We start from the raw sequence: 22,245 nt of genomic DNA on the forward strand, positions 1-22,245 counted from the left end.
GGCATCCTTTTTGCCTCTCACCCATCCTCTCAAGTTGTATCAACCACCGAGCCTGCTGTCGCTGCTCTTGCGATCGATTTCCCCCGATTCAATAGGAGCGCGGACGGCGATACCCCATTTGCGACAATTACAACTACAACTGTCACATCCGCGAATCCGGCCAGAAGGACATAATTACTCCACCATGTCCGCCTCTGAACGCGCCGAATCGCCCTCCGCTCGAGGCCAACAGCCAATGCTTGCCTCGCAGCGAGCAAAGCAGGACGCACAAACTCCCAAGCCGAACCCATATTTTCCCCTAGGATACAAGGCCGGCTTCAGCCAGTGGTGGGCCAATGTATCACCGGCAATCGCGGAGCATAATGTTTTGTCCTACATTCCATACCTCCAAAAACCTCCTACGCATACACAAACGGGGTCTGTCCCGGTATCCGCCCGAGGATCTACTACAGATGTCAACATCGACCCGTCCCGGGAATCCTCACCAGTGAGGACCAGTTCCCTAAAGGATCCCTACGGGCCGCGGACATGGAGTTCGAACCTGGTGCCGTTGAGTGGCAAGAACCGAGCGCTGAATGAGTTCTCGGTGGAGCGAGTGGGAGAAAATGTGGAGGAAAATCTCGTCATGCTGCATGGGTACGGAGCTGGGTTGGGGTTCTTCTACAAGAATTTTGAGGGACTGAGCCGCGTCAGGGGCTGGAAGTTATATGCTCTGGATATGATGGGAATGGGGAGAAGCAGTAGACCACCATTCAAGGTACATGCCAAGGACCAACAGGGCAAGATTACAGAAGCGGAGAATTGGTTTATCGATGCCCTAGAAGAGTGGCGGATACTGAGAAAAATCGACAAATTCACATTGATGGGACATAGTATGGGTGGCTACATGGCTGTGGCATACGCGCTGAAATACCCTGGCCGTCTAAACAAGCTTATTCTAGCATCACCTGTTGGGATTCCAGAGGATCCCTACGCGATGCAGGCCGATATGCCAGAACCACAAGAGTCGACGATGAACAACGAGTTCTCGCAAGACCAAGAAAAAGATATCGTCAATCCAAACGGCAAACTCAAGACCAATGGCGACAACAACAATTTTCTCAATGCTCGCTCAAAAGCGGAAGCCAACAATACGACATCCAGCACACCTCCACGCCGACCGATAGCCAAGTGGATCACATATCTATGGGATGCCAACATCTCGCCCTTTAGTTTCGTCCGCTGGTCTGGACCGCTGGGTCCACGGCTGGTATCGGGATGGACATCAAGGCGTTTCTCCCACCTACCTCAAACCGAATCAGATGCCCTACATGATTATGCCTATTCCCTATTCAAACAACGAGGTAGTGGCGAATACGCTCTAGCATATATTCTAGCTCCTGGGGCATTCGCGCGCAGTCCACTCATCAGACGAATCCACGGCGTCGGTCGCCAACCATTACCTCCGCAGCAATTCACCTCCCCTTCCTTGACAAAAGAGACTGGCATCCCCGTGATAATGATGTATGGCGAACACGACTGGATGGACGTTGCAGGCGGCTTCGCCTCAGAGCAGAGACTTAAAGAAGAGAAAGAAAAGGCTCTCATGGCTGCGAGTGCAGAGGAGAAGAAGATGGAAAACGGACAGACAAAGGTGGTGATTATCAAGAAGGCGGGACATCATGTGTATCTCGATGGATGGGAGGAGTTTAATCAGGTGATGAGGGAGGAGATGGAGGAGACTTCGAAACGGACGAAGAGCCTAGAAGCTGCTAGTTGATGAGTGGATGAATTGAGAAGTGTTTGATGCTGCTGTGGAGTTTACGGGTGTTGCATGATTCGAAATGCAGAAGTAGAATCAGGGGGGTTGGCGTTTTCATGGAAGGAGGCCTTCCATGATGTATTATAACTAGACACATAGATACTCACTGACCGAATTGAAGAATTTCGGTCTTACATACACGAGGAATAATTACTTTCCACCTCATAATGCATTCCACTTGTGCTTGAACAATAAAACCTGCCGCCATCGAGCATCTAATTGTCCTCCTTAGACAATGTATATAGTGCTTATGTAGCTAGTTAAATCTAATTCCCTAATTCCATTATACTTATTCCTCCTATAGTTCCTATCCTTCAAGTTCCCCCTTACCACCCTCAATAAACCTCATCTCCTTTCCCGTCTCGGCATCAAAAATCCTAACCATCGGACATTCCCACTCCGGATCAGCCGCCCGTGTCTGCTCAAAGTCCTTTACTAACAAAGCGAAATGGTGATCCCCCTCATTCCACCAAGCAGCTATTTCTCCCCTCTCCGCATATATCTCCAAATCCCTCAGCGTCTTTATACTCTTAATAGTCTCCATATTATTCAACCCGAAATAAGCACAATCCTTGGTATGTATAACCAGTTTCTGGATCTCGAGACGATAGGCGGGAGGGATAAATTGGAGGTCGCTGTCGATAAATCGCACGAAGTCTTGATAGAAGGAGAGATAAATAGAGCGTGCGGAGGAGGGGGTTGTAAAATAGGGCGTGTATATCTTAAGGGCTTCGTAGCGCGATTCGCGGTTCAAGAGGAGGAGAGGTGGGGTTGGGGAGTCGGTGGACCAAGACTTGGCGGTACGGGGCTGGCGGGGTATAATGGGTGCTCTATTACATGATATAGTAACGGTTCGAGGAGTTGACAGGTACAAAGACCAGATTTTAAGGCGGACCTCGATTGGGAGGGCGGGGAAGGGGTGGAAGGTGGTTAATGTTGACATTGTTTATGTTGATGCGGCGCGCGGCACAGCGGAGAACGGAGAATCTTATAAGGGGTCAACATGTTGGATTGTTACAATTTGCTACATTTGTAAGTTGACTTACGACTATAATAGATGCAAATCGCTGTAAAGAATGTTCTGGTTCGAGAGCGTCGATGTTGTAAAAGTGGAAATGAATTGCAGTTCAACTAACCTCAATGCAACTGGTAGCCAGCAGCAACCAGAATCCAATCAATCTCCATACTTCGTACTGACAGCGCCGCACCGTAAGCAAAACCTGGGCGCTGAACCCTTGTATTGTTATTACTTTTTGCCATGACCTCTGTAATAGCTACCTGGTAGGTTGTATAGGTGGAGATAAATGAATTCTATATATTTTCATACATCGCAATCGATCCTTCTATTATAATCGCCAAACCTCCAGCCACTAGCTATCCAGCTTCCTTAGAAATACTCCCGGTGGAGAAGGGGAACATAAGAAAGTCTCCAAGAAAGCTCACAATGCACCGGAGCCGTTATACACCATCCCTAAAAGTATTGTCGTTTCTCTAGCAATCCTTCTGCGCTCTCCTCAGTTTGCCTCGTCGTACTCATTAATCGCCCGAACCTTCTCCGCGGAAGCCGAGTTCTAATAGCGGGATCGAATTAGTCTCCAGTGTCTTAAATCCCCAGTCTCTTTTCTTCCAACTTCCTCCGTTCTAATATCAAGAAGCTCCAAAAGGAGAAAAAGAAAAAGAGGTTAACTTACGGGATCAAATCTTAACCCAACCCACTGCTTCACAAGCGTCTTTGCCAATTCCACCCCAATAACCCTCTGTCCCAGACACAGCACCTGGGCATCGTTGCTCAGCACCGAGCGCTCCACGCTAAACGGATCGTGAGCAGTGACGGCGCGCACGCCGGTTACTTTGTTGGCAGCGATGGCGACGCCTAGGCCGGTGCCGCAGATTAGGAGGGCGCGGTCGCATTCGCCACTTGCTATTAGCTTTGCCTAGGATTTGTTAGACGTGTTTTGTCCGGGGAGTTATTCAAGATGTACATACAGCGTCAACGGCGAAATGGGGATATGCCTTCTTGTCGCTTGCAGAAAGGGGTCCGACATCGAAAACTGTCTCGACTCCTGGGTGCTCGTTGAGCAGTTTTGTAAGGGCAGCTTTGTACTCGAATCCAGCTATTCATAGCAATAAAGTTAGCAAATAAATATAAATATATGGTTACTAAATCACTAGCTAAGTCAGTCACATACCATCATCACCACCAACCACGATCTTCAACTTCTTCTGCTCAGTAACTGCCATCGTATCCTTCTTTCCTATAAATCCAAAAGCCGGGAAAATAAATAATGATATTGCACGAGGTGGAATTGCAAGGACGCGTAAAGGGTTAATAATAAATGATTATATTTATCTAAAGGAGAGGAAAGGAAACCGAACAAGAAGAACCCACTCCCACCTACAAGTATTTGTATCGCAGCGATTTATTGCTCCGGATGATTATTGTCCTGGTGGCGGGTTGATCACATTTACCCCGCCGACAGGGGCGGATGGTGCAAATGCGGTAATCCGGTGCGCTGGGCGCCCCCCCTCCCACCATACAAAAATGGGGGTCCAAAAAGGGAAGGGTATCCGGGAAGTTTAATAAATAAATAAGTAAATAAAGAACGAATAAAATAAATAGATATTTGGAAGGGTGGAACATATTATTATATTTTTGCTACTCTTGTTGATTCCCATCTGCATTGCACTTGTGGTTTTAAGGTTCTGTACTACACAATCTAAGCTTTGGCTGCAAGGACTTCCTCGGGATTTTGGACAGCAGTTAGTCAATTAGCAGTTAGTGAATACTTCTCTTTCCGGTCCTCAAGGCACTTACTCTTTACACTCCGGCTCCTCGTCACTTGCTAGTAGAAGTGCCCAAGTTGCAAATCCACACAACTTACTTACTCTGTACTTACCACCCACAGTCTCAAACCAGCACATATAACAAACCTTTAATAAAGCAACAATGTCGACCTCTTCACCAGCCCTCCCGCGGCCAAAACGCACAATCGGTATCTCCCTCAAACTCTACTTCGACCATCCCAAGACCGTATCCTACCTCGCGGCCCTGCAACCCCTCAACGCACTCGCGCAATCCCACGACATATCCTTATTCCTCATCCCATCCATGATCTCCCTCCCTCTCCTGCTCGCCCAACAATCAACCGCATCTTCAAATCCAACCTCAAGCCCCCAGATTCTTCTGGGCGCCCAAAACTCATTCTACGAAGACGACGGCGCGTACACAGGCGAAGTCTCCCCCCTCGGACTAGCACAACTGGGCTGTTCCCTCGTGGAACTCGGCCACGCCGAGCGACGCCGATTATTCGGCGAAGACGATGCGGTTGTCGCATTGAAGGCGCGCGCTTCGCTGAGGAATGGGATGGTGCCGCTGGTGTGTATTGGAGAGAAGCACGAGGGCAGCGTCGAGGAGGCAGTTGCGGAGTGTAGGTCGCAGGTAGAATCGATTCTCGACGTGCTGGATGAGTCGGAGAAGACGAATAAGGGAGCGAGGAAGGAGATTATCTTCGCGTACGAACCCGTCTGGGCAATTGGACAGCCTACACCTGCGCCTGCGGAATATGTCGTCAATGTCGTGAAGGCTTTAAGGGATATTTGTGTGCAGAGGGGACGGGGAGGACATGGCGAGATTCGGTTCTTGTATGGGGGGAGTGCGGGACCGGGCACGTTTGAGAAAATGAGTGAGGGTGTCGATGGGTTGTTTTTGGGCCGGTTTGGGCATGATCCTAAGAGGGTGAGGGAGGTGATTGAGGAGGTTGCGAGGGCGTGAAATGGATGTTCCGGGGTGTATAGTAGTGTATTCGTATGGGGGAGCGAGAAGAAGATGTTGGACAACCGAATGGGATAATAGGCAGTTGCAAATGTAATCACATACCTATGAAGTCCATCGGCTAACGCTCGGCCGAACCTCCACCGCCTCGAAGATACATAAGGGGGGGAGGGAGATATTAGCTAGATGCGACAGCCTTAGTACACCCGACACGAAGAACTCGAGCCGCTATAAGGCAAAACATCTCCTTGTTTGAAAAGTGCAGAATTCGTCGCTCTGTCGACCAAGTAGGATTATTCCGCAACGATGTTCGCAGTGCAGGCGAAGGAGCGTTTCACTCACGGGGAGGAAGCGCCTTTGGTTTCCGTTTTGGAGCCATGTACTCGTACTTCCTCTATATTTTATTAACTTGAAGACTTTTAAAAAGACAAAGTTTTCTAAAGGGTAGGTTTAAGCATTTACTCAGTAGCGTTATTTGTGACCTCAACGATCAATAGTGGCTCAAGACGTTGCCGCAGCGGATTCCTGCAAGCCCTTAATACGCCTGTGTTTATACCGATCCATCTTCAGTGCTCTCTGCCACATTACCGACACACCCCACACGAAACAACAAAGAAGAACTTAACAATCACCACATCTTCTCTTCTCTCCTCATAGCGAACAAATTAATAAGGGTTTCGCATCACAGCCTCATGCTTGACGTCATCTCACCATCTCACCGGCAATACATAGCATAATCCTCCTGTATGTATTGTACACATTATTCAGTAGTACTTGGCACTTCCAACACCAGAATAATCCTTTCACCGGAGGTCCGCTAATCTCAAAAGTCCGGCACCCGCGCCACCAATCAGCCACCATCGGTACCTGCACTGGTTTCATCCTATTACCTTAGTAAGCCCAGCCAATTTGTCATATTGGTAATACCCGTTCACAATTTGCTTTGCAACGATTCGTAAGGTACATAGGTACGTAGTATTTCCTTTCAAAACTGCGTGCTGTTGTCCGAATTAGACCTAGTGTCAATTAATAAACAGGCATAGTGTTGCAATACGGTGTGAGATCGACAATTAACATCAAGTAGATAAAGGTTCACGTTTATCTCGATCTATATTTCGATATCATTCAATACCCTATCTCCAGTCCAATCCTGCCTGCTATTTACCTTTACAAGTCCCCCCCCCCCCCCACATTCAGCCACTTATCTTGTGATCGTTCTGAAACTCCAACAAATCAAATAAACACATTTTCACGCAGCAGCTACCATGACGAAAACAGTCATCATCCTCGGCGCCTCGTATACGGGTGTGGGAATCGCTCATAGGTCAGTGGGTTCGGTATGCGCGATTCGATTGGAGCTTTCTAACATGCGGTTGTAGTTTATTGAAGCGTACCCAAAAAGAGGTCACCGATTTGAAAGTGGTTCTTGTTTCCACGACAACTCATATGTACTGGAATTTGGCATCTGTTCGAGGTAGGCCAATTAGTGCCCTAATCTAGGCTTAGGATAGGTTTCTGACTCGGGGTTTTATAGCGATTGTTCCTGGGCAATTGAGTGATGACAAGGTAAATTCCATCCCTTGGAAAAAGCGAATCGTGGGAATAGCTGCTAAATATTTACAGATTTTCCAAGATATTCAATCCGGGTTTAAACAGTACCCCTCAGGGTCCTTCGAATTCGTCCACGGTCGAGCCACAGGAATAAACCCCGATGCCAACACCGTTACTATATCGACCGAATCTGGGGAATCCACGAAAGACTACGATCACCTTGTCATTTCAACAGGGAGCCGCACAGTTGGCGACGTGCCATGGAAGGCCTCATTGGAAGGTTACGAGAAGACGAAGAGCCTATTACACGAATACCAGAATAAAGTGAAAGAGGCGAAATCTATTGTGATTGCGGGCGCGGGGCCAACGGGTGTTGAAACCTCTGGTGAAATTGCCTTCGAGTTTGGCAAGGGCAAGGAGGTCACTCTGGTATGCGCCGCTTCTTGGATGACCGATGATTCGGGTGCTGACGATAATAGATCACTTCTGGAAAATCCGTCCTCGCCGACCTTCCAGCAAGTGTCGTGAAAGTCGCCACGAACGAGCTGCAGAATTTGGGGGTCAAAATCGTGGCCGAAACAAAGGTCCAGGGTTCCGTGACGAAGCCTGATGGCAAGACCGAGCTCACATTATCCACGGGCGAGAAACTCGTCACAGATTTATATCTGCCCACTGTCGGTGTGATACCGAATACCGAATATGTCCCCAGCAAGCTCCTAAACGACCACGGGGACGTCGTTGTTGATGAATATCTACATGCCAAGAATACTTCAAATATTTGGGCCGCGGGCGATGTTGTCGACATCCAGCCTTCCCAGATGAAGTACGCAACCGACCAATCCAAAGCTCTTTCCAAGAATCTCGATCTTGTGTTGAAGGGCAAAGCTCCGGAAATCTATAAGTTTGATGGTGCTCGTAAGTCACTACTCATCCTGGCACTCCCCCTTCTCACAGATGGTGCGCTAACACAATAATAGCAATAATCGCAGTCACAATCGGCAGGAGTAAAGCCACTGGCCGCTCAGGAAACATGAAACTCCCAAGTCTCCTCATTTGTAAGTTTTCCCTGATAGGTACCTCTTCATTAAACATTTGCTAACATTCGTCTCTACTTAGGGTGGATCAGTAAGTACTTCCGCTCACAGTATCGCGCGCGATTCAGCACACTAACATTCAATCTCAGAGGGCCGTACTTTGTTCACCGAGAAGTTGCCTAAGTACATCAGTGGCGCAGAATTCTAGGCTTGCCATTCGGCAACTTGGCGGTATTGATTTCTATGCAATTTCATGGTAGGTGTTGGGGCTATACCCAGGTTTGGTTCAAGCGCATCACCGAGCGGGTTCTTCTTGATACGGGAGCGTATGGCATGTCGATTGAACTAGGCTATCATAGTTAATAGATGTTTGTTTTCTTGTTCACATTGTTCCTGAAAGCAAATCAAAGTGCCATAGTGACTTCTATCGGTTGGAGATGTGAGACTTTGCCTTGTTTGATTCCCAAGCGTCCTTGGGCTGGTCGTTAGACAGATACCCGAGTTACTGCCTCAAATCTAGTGGGATAGCCCAAGATGACCAGCTGCTAAGAGCATCCGTGAGTGGAAAGGCACCGTTGCTTGCCAACAACAAAGGAAGTTGGAGAATGATAAGCATATCGAAGTCAATAGGAGAGTCCAGTTTTGCAAGAGTGGTAGTTTCGGAGGAGAGATAAGATAGCAAGGTTGTGTTGGATTCCGAGAATAGTAGCGACTAGGGGTTCCGGGCGCGCGGGACCCATCCACAAGCAGTTCGTTGGACATGATGCTAGGCTGAGGATGTATCATGTGGGTAATCAATCCATTATTGAAGCTTAGTCTTCCACGTTCTCCACCCTAGCTTGAGCACCTTCCGCTTGTATAGTACCAAACTACCGGCACTACCATGCCATGCTACATTGCAAGGCAAAAACTAGCACCATGCATAAATGAAATAAAAGTCGAGAAGTGCTCCAAGTCAAGCTAGGTAAAACATATTCTGCTCAAGCCTCAAGCCTCAACATCGAGCTTTGATCCCTTTGCCCGCTTGCTATCTTTTTCATTGGTCTAGGCACTCCATGGCACGGTTGTTCTATCTATGCTCATGGCACCTGTGATCCCGTAGTGATCTTATTGTTAATGGTCGAGCCTCAAACCCGATCGAAAAGTCACATACTCTGCATGTGGCACGGCGTACTTGGCAGCCATAGGCGCGCAATGGTGCAGCATGTAACCATAGCACGAGGCACCCCATGGTATGAGGTCAGCGATTGACCCGTTAATCGGGGGGACGGGAGCAGGCCGCTGGCCCGTACTTCGTATTATCACGAGGCCGCGGGGTCTCGAAAATCGAATGCTGTGTTATTTCGAGGCTAGAGGTGGTGTATGTAACCTTGCTGTCGCGAGATCTACAGGCTTTAGGTTTCAGGGGCGCTTTGGCGATGTAATGGCCAAATCCACTGGTAATCGATTGCCACGCTTATGTAATTAGAAGATGCTCTTGGTCAAGTGCTTCACACTTAGGACAGATCCGCGTACGAAGTCCGGAAGAGAGGGTTCTGCGTACTACGTATCACGTAGTATTGTGGCTCCACGGTTCTTCGTACCTACATACTCCAGTCGGAGGTGTTACTGTATTCTGTCGTTCAAAGAAACCCTTGCCCGGACGGGGTTCGAGGCTGGCGTCCGCGGTGCAGGCGCCGCGACTGCCAGAAGCCAACTTCACTAGAGTCAATACTGGAGTCCTGGCATTGGTGCCGTGGCGACTTGAATCTTGCGGAGAGACGCCACAACCACATGTATGCTGGTGCCTCGGCCGATTTTGGCTCTATGGCCCAATAACAACAACAGATATGTTCAAGGGGGAAGGCCCGTTTAAAATCTCCGTTGCATCATGGATGATGGGAGGCGGCCCCCCGCAACGATTTCAGCCAGTCAAGTCGTTTTGTGGTGTTTGGTTTTCCCTCCCCCTGATTATGGCTACTCCGTAGAGCCTTGGGATCTTGACGTGTTGCCATTTCGAGATGATAGATGCTCCTGTCCTTCTGGATGGACCCTGCTCTGGACGGGTTCCAGATCGTGATATGTGTGGGTGGATGAGACTTTTCCTGATTCCATGCTGTCAACTAATATCGGTAATCCTCCCCATCCCATCCATAATCCCACGATGTGGCTATCTTACGCTCCAAATTCCCCATCACGCATTTGGATCACCGTGAACTCCTTTGCGCAGAGGAAGGAATTGTGATGGACTGGCGCAGACGGATACGGGACTCCGCAGGTCCTCCTCCGTCGAATGCGCTGGCTGTCTTTCGCCGCACGCTTCGCTGCGGGAGAGCAACATGTGCATCGATAACAGTGTAACACTGCGGCCTCGTTGTAATGTTGTAGGCAGCTCAACGGCACAGTATATGAGGAGGCTCACGGGACTTGGGAGCCCAGCCCGGTTGCACAGGATGGTACTTCGTAAAGCCCTGAGCCTTGCCGCATTGCTGGTGTTGGGGGATTTCAAAATTGAGCACTCGGCGGATCCGATGGATTCGCGAAGGCGCCCCCAGGAGGAAAACCACCAACAAACTCACCTCACGCGGGCTCGAGGAGGATCCACACGGGCCTTGGTAGGGGATTGCGGAGCATCAATTGTTCGGGAATCGGGATGCGGGTTGAAAGTCTGGAGTAAAACAGAGCCAGCCACAGTAGCACAGTACTGTACGAAATAGCAGCGTCGTTAAGGAACAGCCAGCCCGCGTGCTCTCCTTCGTATCAAGATATACCAGATCACACGTTACATGAGAAGAGAGCCGTTCTGGTGGTGGCCGGATAACCTTTTGATTTGAGACGAGGATCAGAAGCCCTCGGCCATTGGCAAACACAGAGAGCCACTCACCAGGCAGTATTCAGGATTAGCTATCGCTCCACCGCTGGGGATCCTGGGGATGCTGGATTGATGGGCGCCCCAGGGCGCAAGGAAGGCGGCCGGGTCGTAGTCGCCTCCCCACAAGTCGTTCGGTGCAGAAGCCATCGACCGCCAATGATGTCCGCCCTCCACGGCCGTCCTAAAGGGGCCGGTTTAACGTTATCTCGAAGCACGAACTCGACCAGCATATGGGTAGCTGGGTAGCATGCCACCAGCCAGTGCGCCGCTGAGTAACATCATAGCATCTCACTCCATACTCGTACTCCATACTGCTCGTCGTGCTAACATGGAAGCGCGCAGGGCCAGGGTCGGCTTAAGTGCGAATCTCGAAGGCATGGAGCCAGGGACGCCAGGGAGCAGGCGGAGGATTCAGATTCATATATAGCTGCAGCCAGCCTGTCGCAGTGTCGTCTTCTGCCGTGAAGATAATCCAAGTCGCCGCACCGCATCGCATTGCCAAAGGGTCTGTGTCTCGAGAGCTTGCTAGAGCTGAACTCGTGGTCTATTGTGTTCTGGTTTACGTGCTTGCGGTTGTGATTGTGACTGCTCGCTGCTCGTCGCCCGCCTCCCGACAGCACTCGCTCCCTCACCTTCCCACTCAGCGTAAGTGGTGCTTCCGAGTCCTCGACCGCGGCTCCTTATTAATTCTACGCGCAGTCACCTTTATCCTTCTCGATCTCCAAACACCAAAACTCCAAACACCAGAAACCGAATCCTGAAAGCCCAAACACCAAGCACCAAACGCAGCTATGGCGACCGCGGACAACAACTCCAACCCCGTGGCAGCCGACGCGCCGGTGGATGTGAAGCAGTCGGTCCCCATCCATAACGAGATGGACGTAGTCGACGGAGGAGCAGGAGCACCGCTGCCGGATGGCTGGAAGTACAGAGTCCGCCGCGTTGCAGGTCACCGAATCCCGTGGTATGCTTCGCCTAGAGTCCAGCTTATCATGGTCTCCTTTGTGTGCTTCTTGTGCCCGGGCATGTTCAACGCACTCGGTGGCCTCGGAGGGGGTGGACGAAAGGACGCGACCCTGGCCGATGACATGGTTCGTATATCTTCTCTCCCCGCGTAGATCTATTTCTAATGGCTCTCCTACGCAGAATACCGCTTTGTATAGCACCTTCGCCGTTTTCGGCTTCTTTGGCGGTACCTTCGTCAACAAGCTCGGTATCAAGCTCACCTTGGCTTTCGGAGGAATTGGCTACTGCATCTATGCTGTCAGCTTGCTCGTTTCGCTCCACACAACCAAGCTTGGCTTCCCGATCTTTGCCGGCGCCCTTCTCGGTATCTGCGCAGGTTTGCTGTGGACCGCTCAAGGAACCATTATGATTTCGTATCCTCATGAGAGTTCTAAGGGCAAGTACTTTGGCTGGTTCTGGGCTATTTTCAACTTGGGAGCAGTTATTGGCAGCTTGGTAAGTCATCCCACCGCTGCCCTGCTGAATGGGCAGCCGAATTCGTAGTCCTCGGGGCTTAATGAGCCCAGTTTCCTAAACCTATCGCTTACTGAGCTAACCTGATGTACAGATTCCTCTCGCCCAGACATACAACACCACTGCTAATGTGGACGTCACGACTGGCACTTATATTGCCTTCATCGTTCTCATGTTCTGCGGAGCTTGCCTTGCCCTTTGCCTCTGCAATGCTGGTGACGTAGTCCGATCAGATGGAAGCAAGGTCGTATTGATGAAGCACCCTAGCTGGCAGTCCGAATTTGTCGGTCTGTGGGAGACGCTTAGATATGAGCCTATGGTTGTCCTTCTCTTCCCCATGTTCTGGTCTTCGAACTGGTTCGTCACCTACCAAACCAATGCCGTCAACAGTGCTCGCTTCAGCACTCGCACCAAGGCCCTCAACACCCTTCTTTACTATCTCGCCCAGATTATCGGTGCCTTGATCTTCGGCTATGCTATGGATATCGATAAAGTTCGCCGTTCCGTGCGTGCTAAGATTTCCCTTGGCTTCCTTTTCGGGCTGACCATGGCGGTCTGGGGTGGTGGATTTGCCTACGCCAAGCTCTATGATCGCGACGACGTAAACACCGATATCCACCCAGAATATGTCCCCACCGACTGGAAGACCAAAGGATACGTGGGGCCCATGTTCCTGTACATTTTCTACGGGTTCTATGATTCGGTTTGGCAAGCCGCTGTCTACTGGTATGCAACCAATTTCCTACATCACTTAAAACTTACTAACAGTTAAAATAGGTATATGGGTGCACTCTCCAACTCTGGCCGCCGCTCAGCAAACTATGTCGGCTTCTACAAGGGTATCCAATCCGCTGGTGCCGCCGTGATGTGGGCTCTGGATAGTCGCAAGATCTCCTTCATGGCCGAGTTCGCCTCCAACTGGGCTCTCCTCAGCTTCTCTCTTCTCTGCGCCGCCCCAGTCATCTTCTTGAAGGTCAAGGATCACGTCAGCGTTGAGGAAGATCTTGCTGGCACGGACGAGACTCTTGCGGATGTCTTGCCTGAAAACCATGCTGAGAAGCCTATTGCTTAAATCGTACCATGTGTTTTCGGATTCCTTTGCTCCCATCATGTGATATCCGTTGCATCATTGCGGCTCCAAGATGAAGGTTGAAGGAAATGGATCGTTTGCAGGGCTAAGGCTCGACATAACTTGCTTTGCATGGGGACACGGAGTAGTTCAAGCGTTGCTATAGCTTAATATGAAAGACATCACTCTATTGATGATACTGCTGCTGGTGATAATAAATATGTATGGAAATTTCGCATATGGGATTTCGTCTGGAGCCTCATTGGGGGAGGGGGAAAAGGGTTCGTTCAGTTAGTACCACGTTGTCAAACCACGTAACCGTGCCAAATAGAGAATAGCACGCGTGAATAGTAGTGGTTTTATGTATGAGTTATTGTTGTGATTGAGTTTTGAATACAGAAATGCTAATGGACATGTCCAGTGACATGAAATATTAGACTTAGATGTTAAACATCAGCTTTCACAAAAGCGTAGGTAGCTATATGATAAAAGTTTCTTCGAGTTATTTGTACACCAACTAGTTCCAAATACGCGCAGGTCACTAGAGGAGTTTGCCAATGTTATTAATTTTATATCGATCCTACCTAGTAGTACCCCTTTTGGGGCTTAGTTTTAAGGGGGGAGGGATCAAGAGTAACCCCGAAGTTTAGCCTTGGTCCTAACCACAGTTTCCAGCTGTCTTGCAACTATCTATCCTGTATCAAGCTGTGAAGCATACCCCGTCCATACCAACGACCATTGACCATATCACGGAATTGCACGATAGCCAACGATCCGAGCTATCCAATCCCCCAAAACCCCGTCCTCTTTCTGCGGCCGATCTCAGCGTGAACATCCCCGCGCGAGCCCAGCCTTCCGGGCTTACGTCGTCGTCAGCGACATGTCGAACAAACGGATCGACCAAGCGGAAATCGAAAAGTACTGGGAGATCTTCGCATCCCTCTCGAATGGCGGCACACATCTAACAGGCGCGCAAGCGGCGCCTGTGTTGAAGAACAGCCAATTGCGCGATGACCAGCTGGAGCGGATATGGGATCTCGCGGATGTGGATAATGACGGGAATCTGGATTTCGAGGAGTTCTGCGTGGCGATGCGGCTGATTTTTGATCTGGTCAATGGGGTATGTATAGACAAGATAGCTTGCCGGAACTTGTGAAGGGAGGATAATGTGCTGACGGATCTTTTGTGGGTAGGAGTATGCGGACGTTCCACCACAGGTGCCAGACTGGCTGGTGCCGGAGAGCAAGGCGCATTTGGTGCAGGCGAATAGGGCGCTTACGGGGAGGCAGGTGCAGTTTGAGAGAATTGAAGACGACGATGATTCTCCCGGGCTGAAGGATGGCTTTGATTGGTATATGAGTCCATCGGACAAGGCGAAGTACGAGGAGATCTATGATGCGAATCGGGATGGGAGGGGAGAAATTACCTGTGAGTGTGCCTACCTACCCTCCCCAAGCACAAAAGCTATAAAACAGCTACTGATATTATACTTGCACAGTTGAATCCCTAGATACCCTCTACTCCTCCCTCGACGTCCCAGACACGGACGTCCGCTCCGCCTGGAACCTCATAAACCCCTCCGCCTCCCCCGCAATCTCCAAAGACGCCTGTCTCGCCTTCCTCCACATCCTAAACAACCGGCACGAAGGTTACCGCATCCCACGAACAGTGCCAGCCTCGCTGCGCTCCAGCTTCGAACGCAATCAAATCGACTACCAAATCGACAACCAACGCACCTCGTCCCCGGCGCAAAGATGGGGCGCTACAGGCGGCGAGGAAACCAGCACAGGCCGTAAAGCCAAGTTTGGGGAAACATATCTTAGCCGCATCGGCGTAGGAGGGAAAAGCAGTTACCGGCCCGCCGGAACCGATTTCTCGACCACGAAAACTACAGAGGACTGGGAGGAAGTACGGCTCAAGAAACAGCTCGCGGAGCTAGAAGCTAAGGTCGAGAAAGTGGAAGCGAAATCGACCAAGAGACATGGCGGGAGACGGGATACCACGCCTGCTCTGGTGAAGCGGGAACTAGAGCAGTTGTTGGATTACAAGAGGAAGGAATTGAGGGATATGGAGGTGGGTGATGGGAAGAGCAAGGTGGGAGCTAGTTTGAAGGGTGTCGCGGATGAGATTCAGACTGTTAGGGAGCAGGTGGAGGGCTTGGAACAGCATTTGAGGAGTAGGCAGCAGGTGCTTGCTGAGGTGCAGGCGGAGATTGATAATGAGAAGGCGAGCAGGTAGGGCGGAGGTGTTGTTGGGTAGTGGGCTAGGCCTAGGCTTGAAAGAGTAATTACATCAGTTGATCCTGTGGCCAGAAATTATATACTCATGGCTACAACGATAATAGGCATCTATTGTTTCTCCATATGAACCGCCCCAATATCCGTACTTGTATCCAATAGACCCATTGAAATCAATAGCTCGCAGTAATCTCTATGCCTTGGTTTTAATCCATCATAGGACTGGTCACCTCACGTGGTAATAACCCTTAAGTTAGCACATAAATAAGAACCTCCTCAAGGGTTCAGTTGCCATAATTTCTCATATTAATATTCATCCTGCTCTTGCATGAAAACTACCTCCCTAATACTAAACTTTGGATCGCCATAAACACGCAAACAATGCCCCCCTTGCATGGATATTTGAAACTGAAGTTAACCGCACAACGCCCTGCGAAAACAAGCCCACCAGTAAACCATATTTATCATATTTATCATATACCACTTTACAACAAAACCCCCAAAACTTACTTGCCTCCCACCACGCGCTCAATAATCGCCTGGCACTCATCAGGAGTCTCAAACAGCTGCCACGCCTCGCTCGGCACCCCCTTAAATGCTTTCTCGAACCGCTTCGGCTCGTTCTTATCTTCGATGCCGATAGCTGCGATATCAGTGACTTTGCGGATGAGGATTAGACGGACCCAGCCTGGGAACTTTCTGAATCTGTAGGTACGAGTTAGCTCGGTAAGTCGTTACCGTTTATTGGGGGGGGGGGGGGGGGGGGGGGGGGTACATGTCGGCATTAATCACAGGGTCTGACTGTATATAGTCACCAACTCAAATCATCTTGCGCTTTGGAACCCAGGAGTGGATTTTATTCATGCGGCCAACTTTATACTCTTCAGTTCCAACAGTAAGATTCGAGAGTAGACCGGAGAGGTTTCTCCAGCTTGCTTCTCGAAGGATCATGGTTCCCTGGGGGTAGAACTTTTGCCGGAACTCGTGCAGGAAGAAATATAGGTTGTAAGGAGATGCGGAAAGGTAAAAGAATGGCGAAGACGGCGTGATAAGGGATTGGATGTAGGAGTACAGCTCGGGCATTCCTGGGACGGGCTCAGCTTCCGAGACGAAGGTGGAGCGCAGGATGCCTATTGGATCGCTGGTTTGGGTGATTTTGATGGTATCGTCAATATCTGTCCTACTGTCAGTACACAATCTGTGGAATATACGTATTCCTCTGCTTACCAGATATAACAGCCCATCCTTCCGGTTCAGCATAAAACGTCTTCATCTCCAAGATCCCGTTCACCCCCTTGGGAACTTTTGCAACACTATCAATAACCTCCCCACCATTATGCGGCGGTAGGGTTTTGAGATCGCTACTGATCCCACTTCTCCCACCCGGACCTAATCTCAACACATCCTTTCCCCCAAACTCTGTATCTATAACCTTCGACGGCAGAATATCTTGTACAAAAGGCATCAGCCTTTTCGCAATCGTGGCTTCAGCCTTATCACCCTTCCCAATGCGCAGCTTCTCCGCAATATCTGCTACGACGACGCTTAAATGGCCGCCAGAATTCTGGTCGAAGACCGCCGCTATGAATTCCGCTTGCCATGCCCCGACCTGCCCGTTCTTATTGACTAAGCGATAGGCGGTGTTGTCGAGGAGCCAGACTGTATCGGTGGCGGTGACTGGTTTAGGAAACGGATTCCAGGGCCCGAGGTATGAGAGGAGGTCGTTTGAGAACGAATGGTTCTCGTCGGTTCTAGGATCTTTTTTGAGGTCTGGTAGAGTGGACTCGGTGTTGATAAAACTGCGCTCGACGCGCGCGCGCTCTTGCAGCGAGGAGGCCGGCGACGCAGAAGGATTGGTATGGGCCATTCTAACATTGGCAGTGGCCGATTTGGCCTGTTGAAATAGGTGTGCCATTTGAGAGGAGTTCTTGTTCTTGTTGTCTATGCTGCGTTGTGGGGTATCGGTGAAGGAGTAAATAACGCTTTGAATACTGTTGCAGTTGGGGGCGCCTTCAAGAACAGGACACTCGAGGGAAAAGCAGAAGGAGCGAGACTATATTATTTTCGAATACGCAGGTTGTTTCAAGACGATCAATCATGGGGCAGGCGCAAGGAAGTAATAAACTTACATCACTCGTCTGAGCACTTACCTTTCAGCCTTCTTCAAACTCGCCCTGCATCTTGGACCGATCTGCCTGACCGGTAGCCAAGTTGAACCAAGCCAGCTCAGCCCAGCCCCCGCGAACCAAGGATCAGCCACTGGTGCTGATTGTCAGAGGAGTTGTACCAGTAGCTGAAGTCAGATTACACCTAGAGTCTAGGCAAATGCGCTGCTGACTAGAGCGGTGTAACAGCTGATAGAATTCCAGAGGAGAAGGCTGGCCTGTCTTTGGACTGCATCACTTGATCTGGCGATGATTGCTGTTGTTGATGTTGTTGTCTGATGATGCGTTCAACCCCTGATGTCGGGATTAGCAACACGCCCAGCCGCTTATTATTAGGCGTGACATGCCGGATTTAGGGGCGAAAGTTTGATTTGGATGTTACTTCGTACACACATGACAATTCCTAGATCTCGCCAAGTTATTCAGAAACATTCTTGCCCAAGTCCTTTCTATCCGTTGTAACGGAGTTATTAGTGCGTTCATTCGAATACGTTATTCTGAGCCTTACATGAGGAGAAGCCTTACGTGATATTTTGACCTAGAAGTTCCATATAGTGCTACCGGGCCAAGGTAGTTCCTAGCCGTCCACGATAAAACAATATTGCATGACCTTGTTCCAAGCGGCACCGAGCCATCGTGGTCTAGTCGAGTAAAACGGGATATGTTTTCGATTTATGTTAGGCGGATTAGGGGCAAAGCCAGTGCTCCGAAGTTGCGAGCTCGGGAGAGGTCCGAGAGGATCGTTGCTGGGAGAGCAAGACTACGGGCTCGGAATGTCTTTGTAGACTAGGCTACAGTCTCGATCGGATCTCATTTGTGGGGATTACTCTTCTCATAATGTTATTGGGTCCTTGAACGAAAAGTATGTAAGGTACCATTGCCGGAAGTTGCAGCATATCTGGGGGTTGTTCCACGGACGTCCGAGCTAAAGCTGTTGTGTAGCCTTGCAGACAGCACCGCTGACAGTAAGATGCGATATGAGCTACGAGCTGCTACTGGTAGAGTTTCTCAGCAGTTGCTTCAAAAAGCAAAAGTAAATGCAAATCTAGGAGCTATCAGCTATGATAAACCTAGCAATGGCGATCAGGCTTTCTGTTGTGCAAGGTACTCCTGTTTACCTAGCCGTTTTCTAGGAATTGAAGGTACCTAGGTATTTGTCTATGCAAATGGTTTCGCTTGTTATCGCCAGACAGTCAAACTGTGGCCGTATGCGTTGACTGGTCTAGAAAATGGCGAACATGTCGGACGGCCGATTTTGGGGGATGATTTGAAGGCACTAAAATTGCTTTTGGGAAAACCACAAACTTGGGCGGATTATTGCAAGATTGGAATTCTGTGACACAAAATCTCGAACTGAGTGGGATAGTTAAATGCGGTTCCACACACATAGCCGATACTAGATGGCTGCGAATTTTGAGCATTTGGCTTTTGAAATATTGCATTCCTCCACCTCAAACACCCAGAACGGGAATCCACACTACTTTTTGGGCCAGCTACCATTCGGACCTCCGAGCTGTCGGCCATCGGTTTTCGTCAAGCCCCTTTCAGATTGACCTATGTGAATGGTTTTTGGAATATGGAACGTGGAAGATGCGGTACTTGTGTAAAGTTGTCCGAAAAAGCGTGAGCCTCTCCTTGAGCGTCGAGATATAAATCGTCTTGGGTCATAAATTTCTGGTTGCTTGGCTTCTTTTTGGACACCTTCTATCACTTCCCGTTGATTCCAAATCAGAGGAAACTTATAACGACAATGGTAAATACACAGCATTTGGAAGTGGAGTATACACTGCCGGGAACGGAAATTCTCTTGACCCATGAGGAAGGCAGTTCCTCAGAAGAGGGGGCGGTAGAGAAGATATGCCTGATTCCCGAACCAAGTGACCAGCCTGATGATCCTCTGGTATGTTCACGATTCCCAAATGGTTGGGGACAATATTTGCTGATTGCTTGGGTAAAAGAACTGGAGTCCAACATGGAAGGCAATTGTTATAGTCAACCAAGCTATCTTCGTCTTCATTAGCGTTCTAACACCTCTGTCAATCGCGCCACTAACGCCAATTTTCATGCAAGAGTTCCGCATAACTCTTCCAGAAGTAAATATGCTAGTAAGGAAGCATATTCCAGATATTTCTGGGATAGCACTAATAATATCTCAGTTTGGGGCAGTGGCTATATCTCTCGGATATGCAAACTTCATAATTGTCCCATTCAGCAACGTCTTCGGTCGTCGTCCTACAACACTAATATGCGGTCTGGTTTGCGTGCTTACGAATGTTTGGCAAGCGTTGGCAACCAGCTACCCCAGTTTCATTGGGGCCCGTGTTATTAGTGGTTTGGGTGCTGCTGCGAATGAGTCGATTATGCCTATGGTTGTGGCAGATGTTATGTTTTTGCATCAGCGAGGGCTTTGGATGGGACTTTATTTGTGAGGGATCTTTCCACCGAACCATGCCAGAGCTGACTTCTCTAAGCTGGTCATATTTTATTGGGAATTTCATTGGACCCATTATATCTGGTAGCATTGCTGCTAGTATTTCATGGAGATGGTTCTTTTGGGTCTGCACTATTCTGCAAGCAGTAAGTTCTCAGTAATTCTAGGATTGATGGTGAGATATCTTACAATTTACACAGGGAAATCTTCTCATGATGGTCGCCCTCTTCCCCGAGACACGATACCATCGTCCTGAGCTGAGCACTCCCAATAGTACATCCAGTACAGATGTTGCCAACGAAGAATCCAAACTTGAGGGACCAATACCCTGTGAGACAGCGCTGAAGCAAGGGCCTCGATTAGAGACGGGCGACAATGTCAAGATTGGCACGAAGCATCACGAATCTAGACATGCTCACTCCCATCCAGCAACCGATCATGTTAAAGGCCGTCCTGCCAAACACCAATTTTCTCTCATCCCTCGCCCCAAAATCTATGGCGCGTTAAGAGAAACTCTCGTCCGTGATATTCTCGCGCCTATTGAGATTATCTCGTACCCCATCATCTTATGGGCTGCTCTCTCCCTCGGCTTTGCTTCCAATTGCCTCCTCGCGCTCAACCTCACCCAATCGCAAGTCTTCGCCGCGCCTCCCTACTTTTTCACACCAGCCCAGGTAGGGTTTGTGAATTTCGCGTTTGTGGTTGGCGGGATAATAGGGTTATGCACTGCTGGACCGGTGAGTGATTGGGTGAGTATCTTGCTGGCGAAGAGAAATAAGGGGGTGAGGGAGGCAGAGATGAGGCTTTGGGTCTTGATCCCATATATTGCAATCTGTTTGGTGGGCATGACTGTGAGTAGACTCCTTTCTTCTCGGGAAATCTGAATGTTAGCTGATAGAGGGTAGATTGCTGCTGTAGGTTACCAGCGACACTGGCCCTGGGCTGTTATTGTCGTTGTTGGTTATGGATTTGTAGGCGTTGAGGTTGTCTCAATACCTGCAATTGTCATCTCGGTGAGTACTATCATTCATGTCCCAGTCCGCAGATTCCAGTTGGCTCGTTTTTAACCCCATTGTTTAGTATGCTGTCGACTGCTATAAGCATATCCCAGGCCAAATTATGGTGACCGCTACCATTGCGAAGAATACATTTGGCGTAGGTCCTGCCCGTTTTCCATTCCACATAAGCCAGTTTGCGCTAATATAAGCTCCTAGTTCGGTATGATCTTCTTTTTCAATGACTGGGCGGTTCGAGCTGGGTTCATTCCTCCTGTCATGACCCTGATGGCTCTCTGCGTAGGATTTACTTTGATCGGGACGATTGTCTTCTTGAAATGGGGCAAGAGTTTAAGACTTAGGACACGGGACTCGAAGTTGCATTCTCTGTAATTTGGAAGGTAAAAGTTGGATTGGATGAGAGATGATGGGGAATAATTGATAGGAGAGAGTTGGATTTGTTTGCGAAGATACCATGTGCTTATCTGAATATCTATTGAACTAGCAATGGCGTAGTGAAAGCGAAATCCATCATCTATTACCGGGTTGTTGCTGGGGGAATCGGTGTCTAAGCATCGTGCAAGGGCCCTTGAGTGTCCGGCTGGTAGCCCTTCTTTATTTTCTTTTCCGACTCTTTTTAATCCACAGTATTTCGTAGATATTTTTTATTGTATAGTGTTGTTGTCGTCCCATCGCGCAGGCGAATACGGGGTTCGTTTACTGTAGATCTGAGATAAGCTTTATGTAGGTCTTATCTAGCACCGTGCCTCGGCGGGGCAAGTGTCTCGCTGAACGACAATGCGATTCGCGTCACTTCCGCCTATATTGTAGTTAAGGTATGTAGTAGCGTGGTAACCTAC

At 49.3% G+C, this 22,245-nt stretch overlaps 10 protein-coding genes across 10 annotated transcripts; 6 read left to right on the forward strand and 4 right to left on the reverse strand.

The window, feature by feature from the left end:
- Nucleotides 1–184: 184 nt before the first annotated feature.
- Nucleotides 185–1,759, forward strand: BP5553_06399 (uncharacterized protein; the record flags this gene model as incomplete). The annotated part of the gene is made up of 1 exon (XM_032015022.1): nucleotides 185–1,759. One exon carries the CDS (start codon nucleotides 185–187, stop codon nucleotides 1,757–1,759), a length of 1,575 nt encoding a protein of 524 aa, XP_031868443.1.
- A 349-nt stretch (nucleotides 1,760–2,108) lies between these two features.
- Nucleotides 2,109–2,744, reverse strand: BP5553_06400 (Uncharacterized protein; the record flags this gene model as incomplete). Its single annotated transcript, XM_032015023.1, has 1 exon — nucleotides 2,109–2,744. One exon carries the CDS (start codon nucleotides 2,742–2,744, stop codon nucleotides 2,109–2,111), a length of 636 nt encoding a protein of 211 aa, XP_031868444.1.
- A 571-nt stretch (nucleotides 2,745–3,315) lies between these two features.
- On the reverse strand, nucleotides 3,316–4,042 carry BP5553_06401 (Ribose isomerase RpiB; the record flags this gene model as incomplete). Its single annotated transcript, XM_032015024.1, has 4 exons — nucleotides 3,316–3,372; nucleotides 3,493–3,735; nucleotides 3,788–3,915; nucleotides 3,991–4,042. 4 exons carry the CDS (start codon nucleotides 4,040–4,042, stop codon nucleotides 3,316–3,318), a joined length of 480 nt encoding a protein of 159 aa, XP_031868445.1.
- A 706-nt stretch (nucleotides 4,043–4,748) lies between these two features.
- Nucleotides 4,749–5,573, forward strand: BP5553_06402 (uncharacterized protein; the record flags this gene model as incomplete). Its single annotated transcript, XM_032015025.1, has 1 exon — nucleotides 4,749–5,573. The coding sequence occupies one exon, from the start codon at nucleotides 4,749–4,751 to the stop codon at nucleotides 5,571–5,573; it is 825 nt and encodes a 274-aa protein (XP_031868446.1).
- A 1,265-nt stretch (nucleotides 5,574–6,838) lies between these two features.
- On the forward strand, nucleotides 6,839–8,366 carry BP5553_06403 (FAD protein; the record flags this gene model as incomplete). The annotated part of the gene is made up of 8 exons (XM_032015026.1): nucleotides 6,839–6,897; nucleotides 6,953–7,047; nucleotides 7,108–7,139; nucleotides 7,197–7,553; nucleotides 7,604–8,039; nucleotides 8,102–8,179; nucleotides 8,241–8,249; nucleotides 8,308–8,366. The coding sequence occupies 8 exons, from the start codon at nucleotides 6,839–6,841 to the stop codon at nucleotides 8,364–8,366; spliced, it is 1,125 nt and encodes a 374-aa protein (XP_031868447.1).
- Nucleotides 8,367–10,331: 1,965 nt separating this feature from the next.
- BP5553_06404 (uncharacterized protein) lies at nucleotides 10,332–11,156 on the reverse strand (the record flags this gene model as incomplete). Its single annotated transcript, XM_032015027.1, has 3 exons — nucleotides 10,332–10,626; nucleotides 10,717–10,841; nucleotides 11,022–11,156. The coding sequence occupies 3 exons, from the start codon at nucleotides 11,154–11,156 to the stop codon at nucleotides 10,332–10,334; spliced, it is 555 nt and encodes a 184-aa protein (XP_031868448.1).
- A 644-nt stretch (nucleotides 11,157–11,800) lies between these two features.
- On the forward strand, nucleotides 11,801–13,560 carry BP5553_06405 (MFS general substrate transporter; the record flags this gene model as incomplete). The annotated part of the gene is made up of 4 exons (XM_032015028.1): nucleotides 11,801–12,100; nucleotides 12,156–12,470; nucleotides 12,583–13,214; nucleotides 13,266–13,560. The coding sequence occupies 4 exons, from the start codon at nucleotides 11,801–11,803 to the stop codon at nucleotides 13,558–13,560; spliced, it is 1,542 nt and encodes a 513-aa protein (XP_031868449.1).
- An 877-nt stretch (nucleotides 13,561–14,437) lies between these two features.
- On the forward strand, nucleotides 14,438–15,795 carry BP5553_06406 (Actin cytoskeleton-regulatory complex protein end3; the record flags this gene model as incomplete). Its single annotated transcript, XM_032015029.1, has 3 exons — nucleotides 14,438–14,677; nucleotides 14,751–14,985; nucleotides 15,056–15,795. The coding sequence occupies 3 exons, from the start codon at nucleotides 14,438–14,440 to the stop codon at nucleotides 15,793–15,795; spliced, it is 1,215 nt and encodes a 404-aa protein (XP_031868450.1).
- A 505-nt stretch (nucleotides 15,796–16,300) lies between these two features.
- On the reverse strand, nucleotides 16,301–17,709 carry BP5553_06407 (uncharacterized protein; the record flags this gene model as incomplete). Its single annotated transcript, XM_032015030.1, has 3 exons — nucleotides 16,301–16,499; nucleotides 16,675–16,969; nucleotides 17,022–17,709. 3 exons carry the CDS (start codon nucleotides 17,707–17,709, stop codon nucleotides 16,301–16,303), a joined length of 1,182 nt encoding a protein of 393 aa, XP_031868451.1.
- A 2,000-nt stretch (nucleotides 17,710–19,709) lies between these two features.
- On the forward strand, nucleotides 19,710–21,778 carry BP5553_06408 (uncharacterized protein; the record flags this gene model as incomplete). Its single annotated transcript, XM_032015031.1, has 8 exons — nucleotides 19,710–19,859; nucleotides 19,918–20,064; nucleotides 20,116–20,384; nucleotides 20,431–20,536; nucleotides 20,591–21,241; nucleotides 21,296–21,403; nucleotides 21,471–21,545; nucleotides 21,605–21,778. 8 exons carry the CDS (start codon nucleotides 19,710–19,712, stop codon nucleotides 21,776–21,778), a joined length of 1,680 nt encoding a protein of 559 aa, XP_031868452.1.
- Nucleotides 21,779–22,245: the final 467 nt, after the last annotated feature.

Source organism: Venustampulla echinocandica (assembly GCF_003357145.1).
Source record: "Venustampulla echinocandica strain BP 5553 chromosome Unknown scaffold_4, whole genome shotgun sequence".
Lineage (NCBI taxonomy): Eukaryota > Fungi > Ascomycota > Leotiomycetes > Helotiales > Pleuroascaceae > Venustampulla > Venustampulla echinocandica.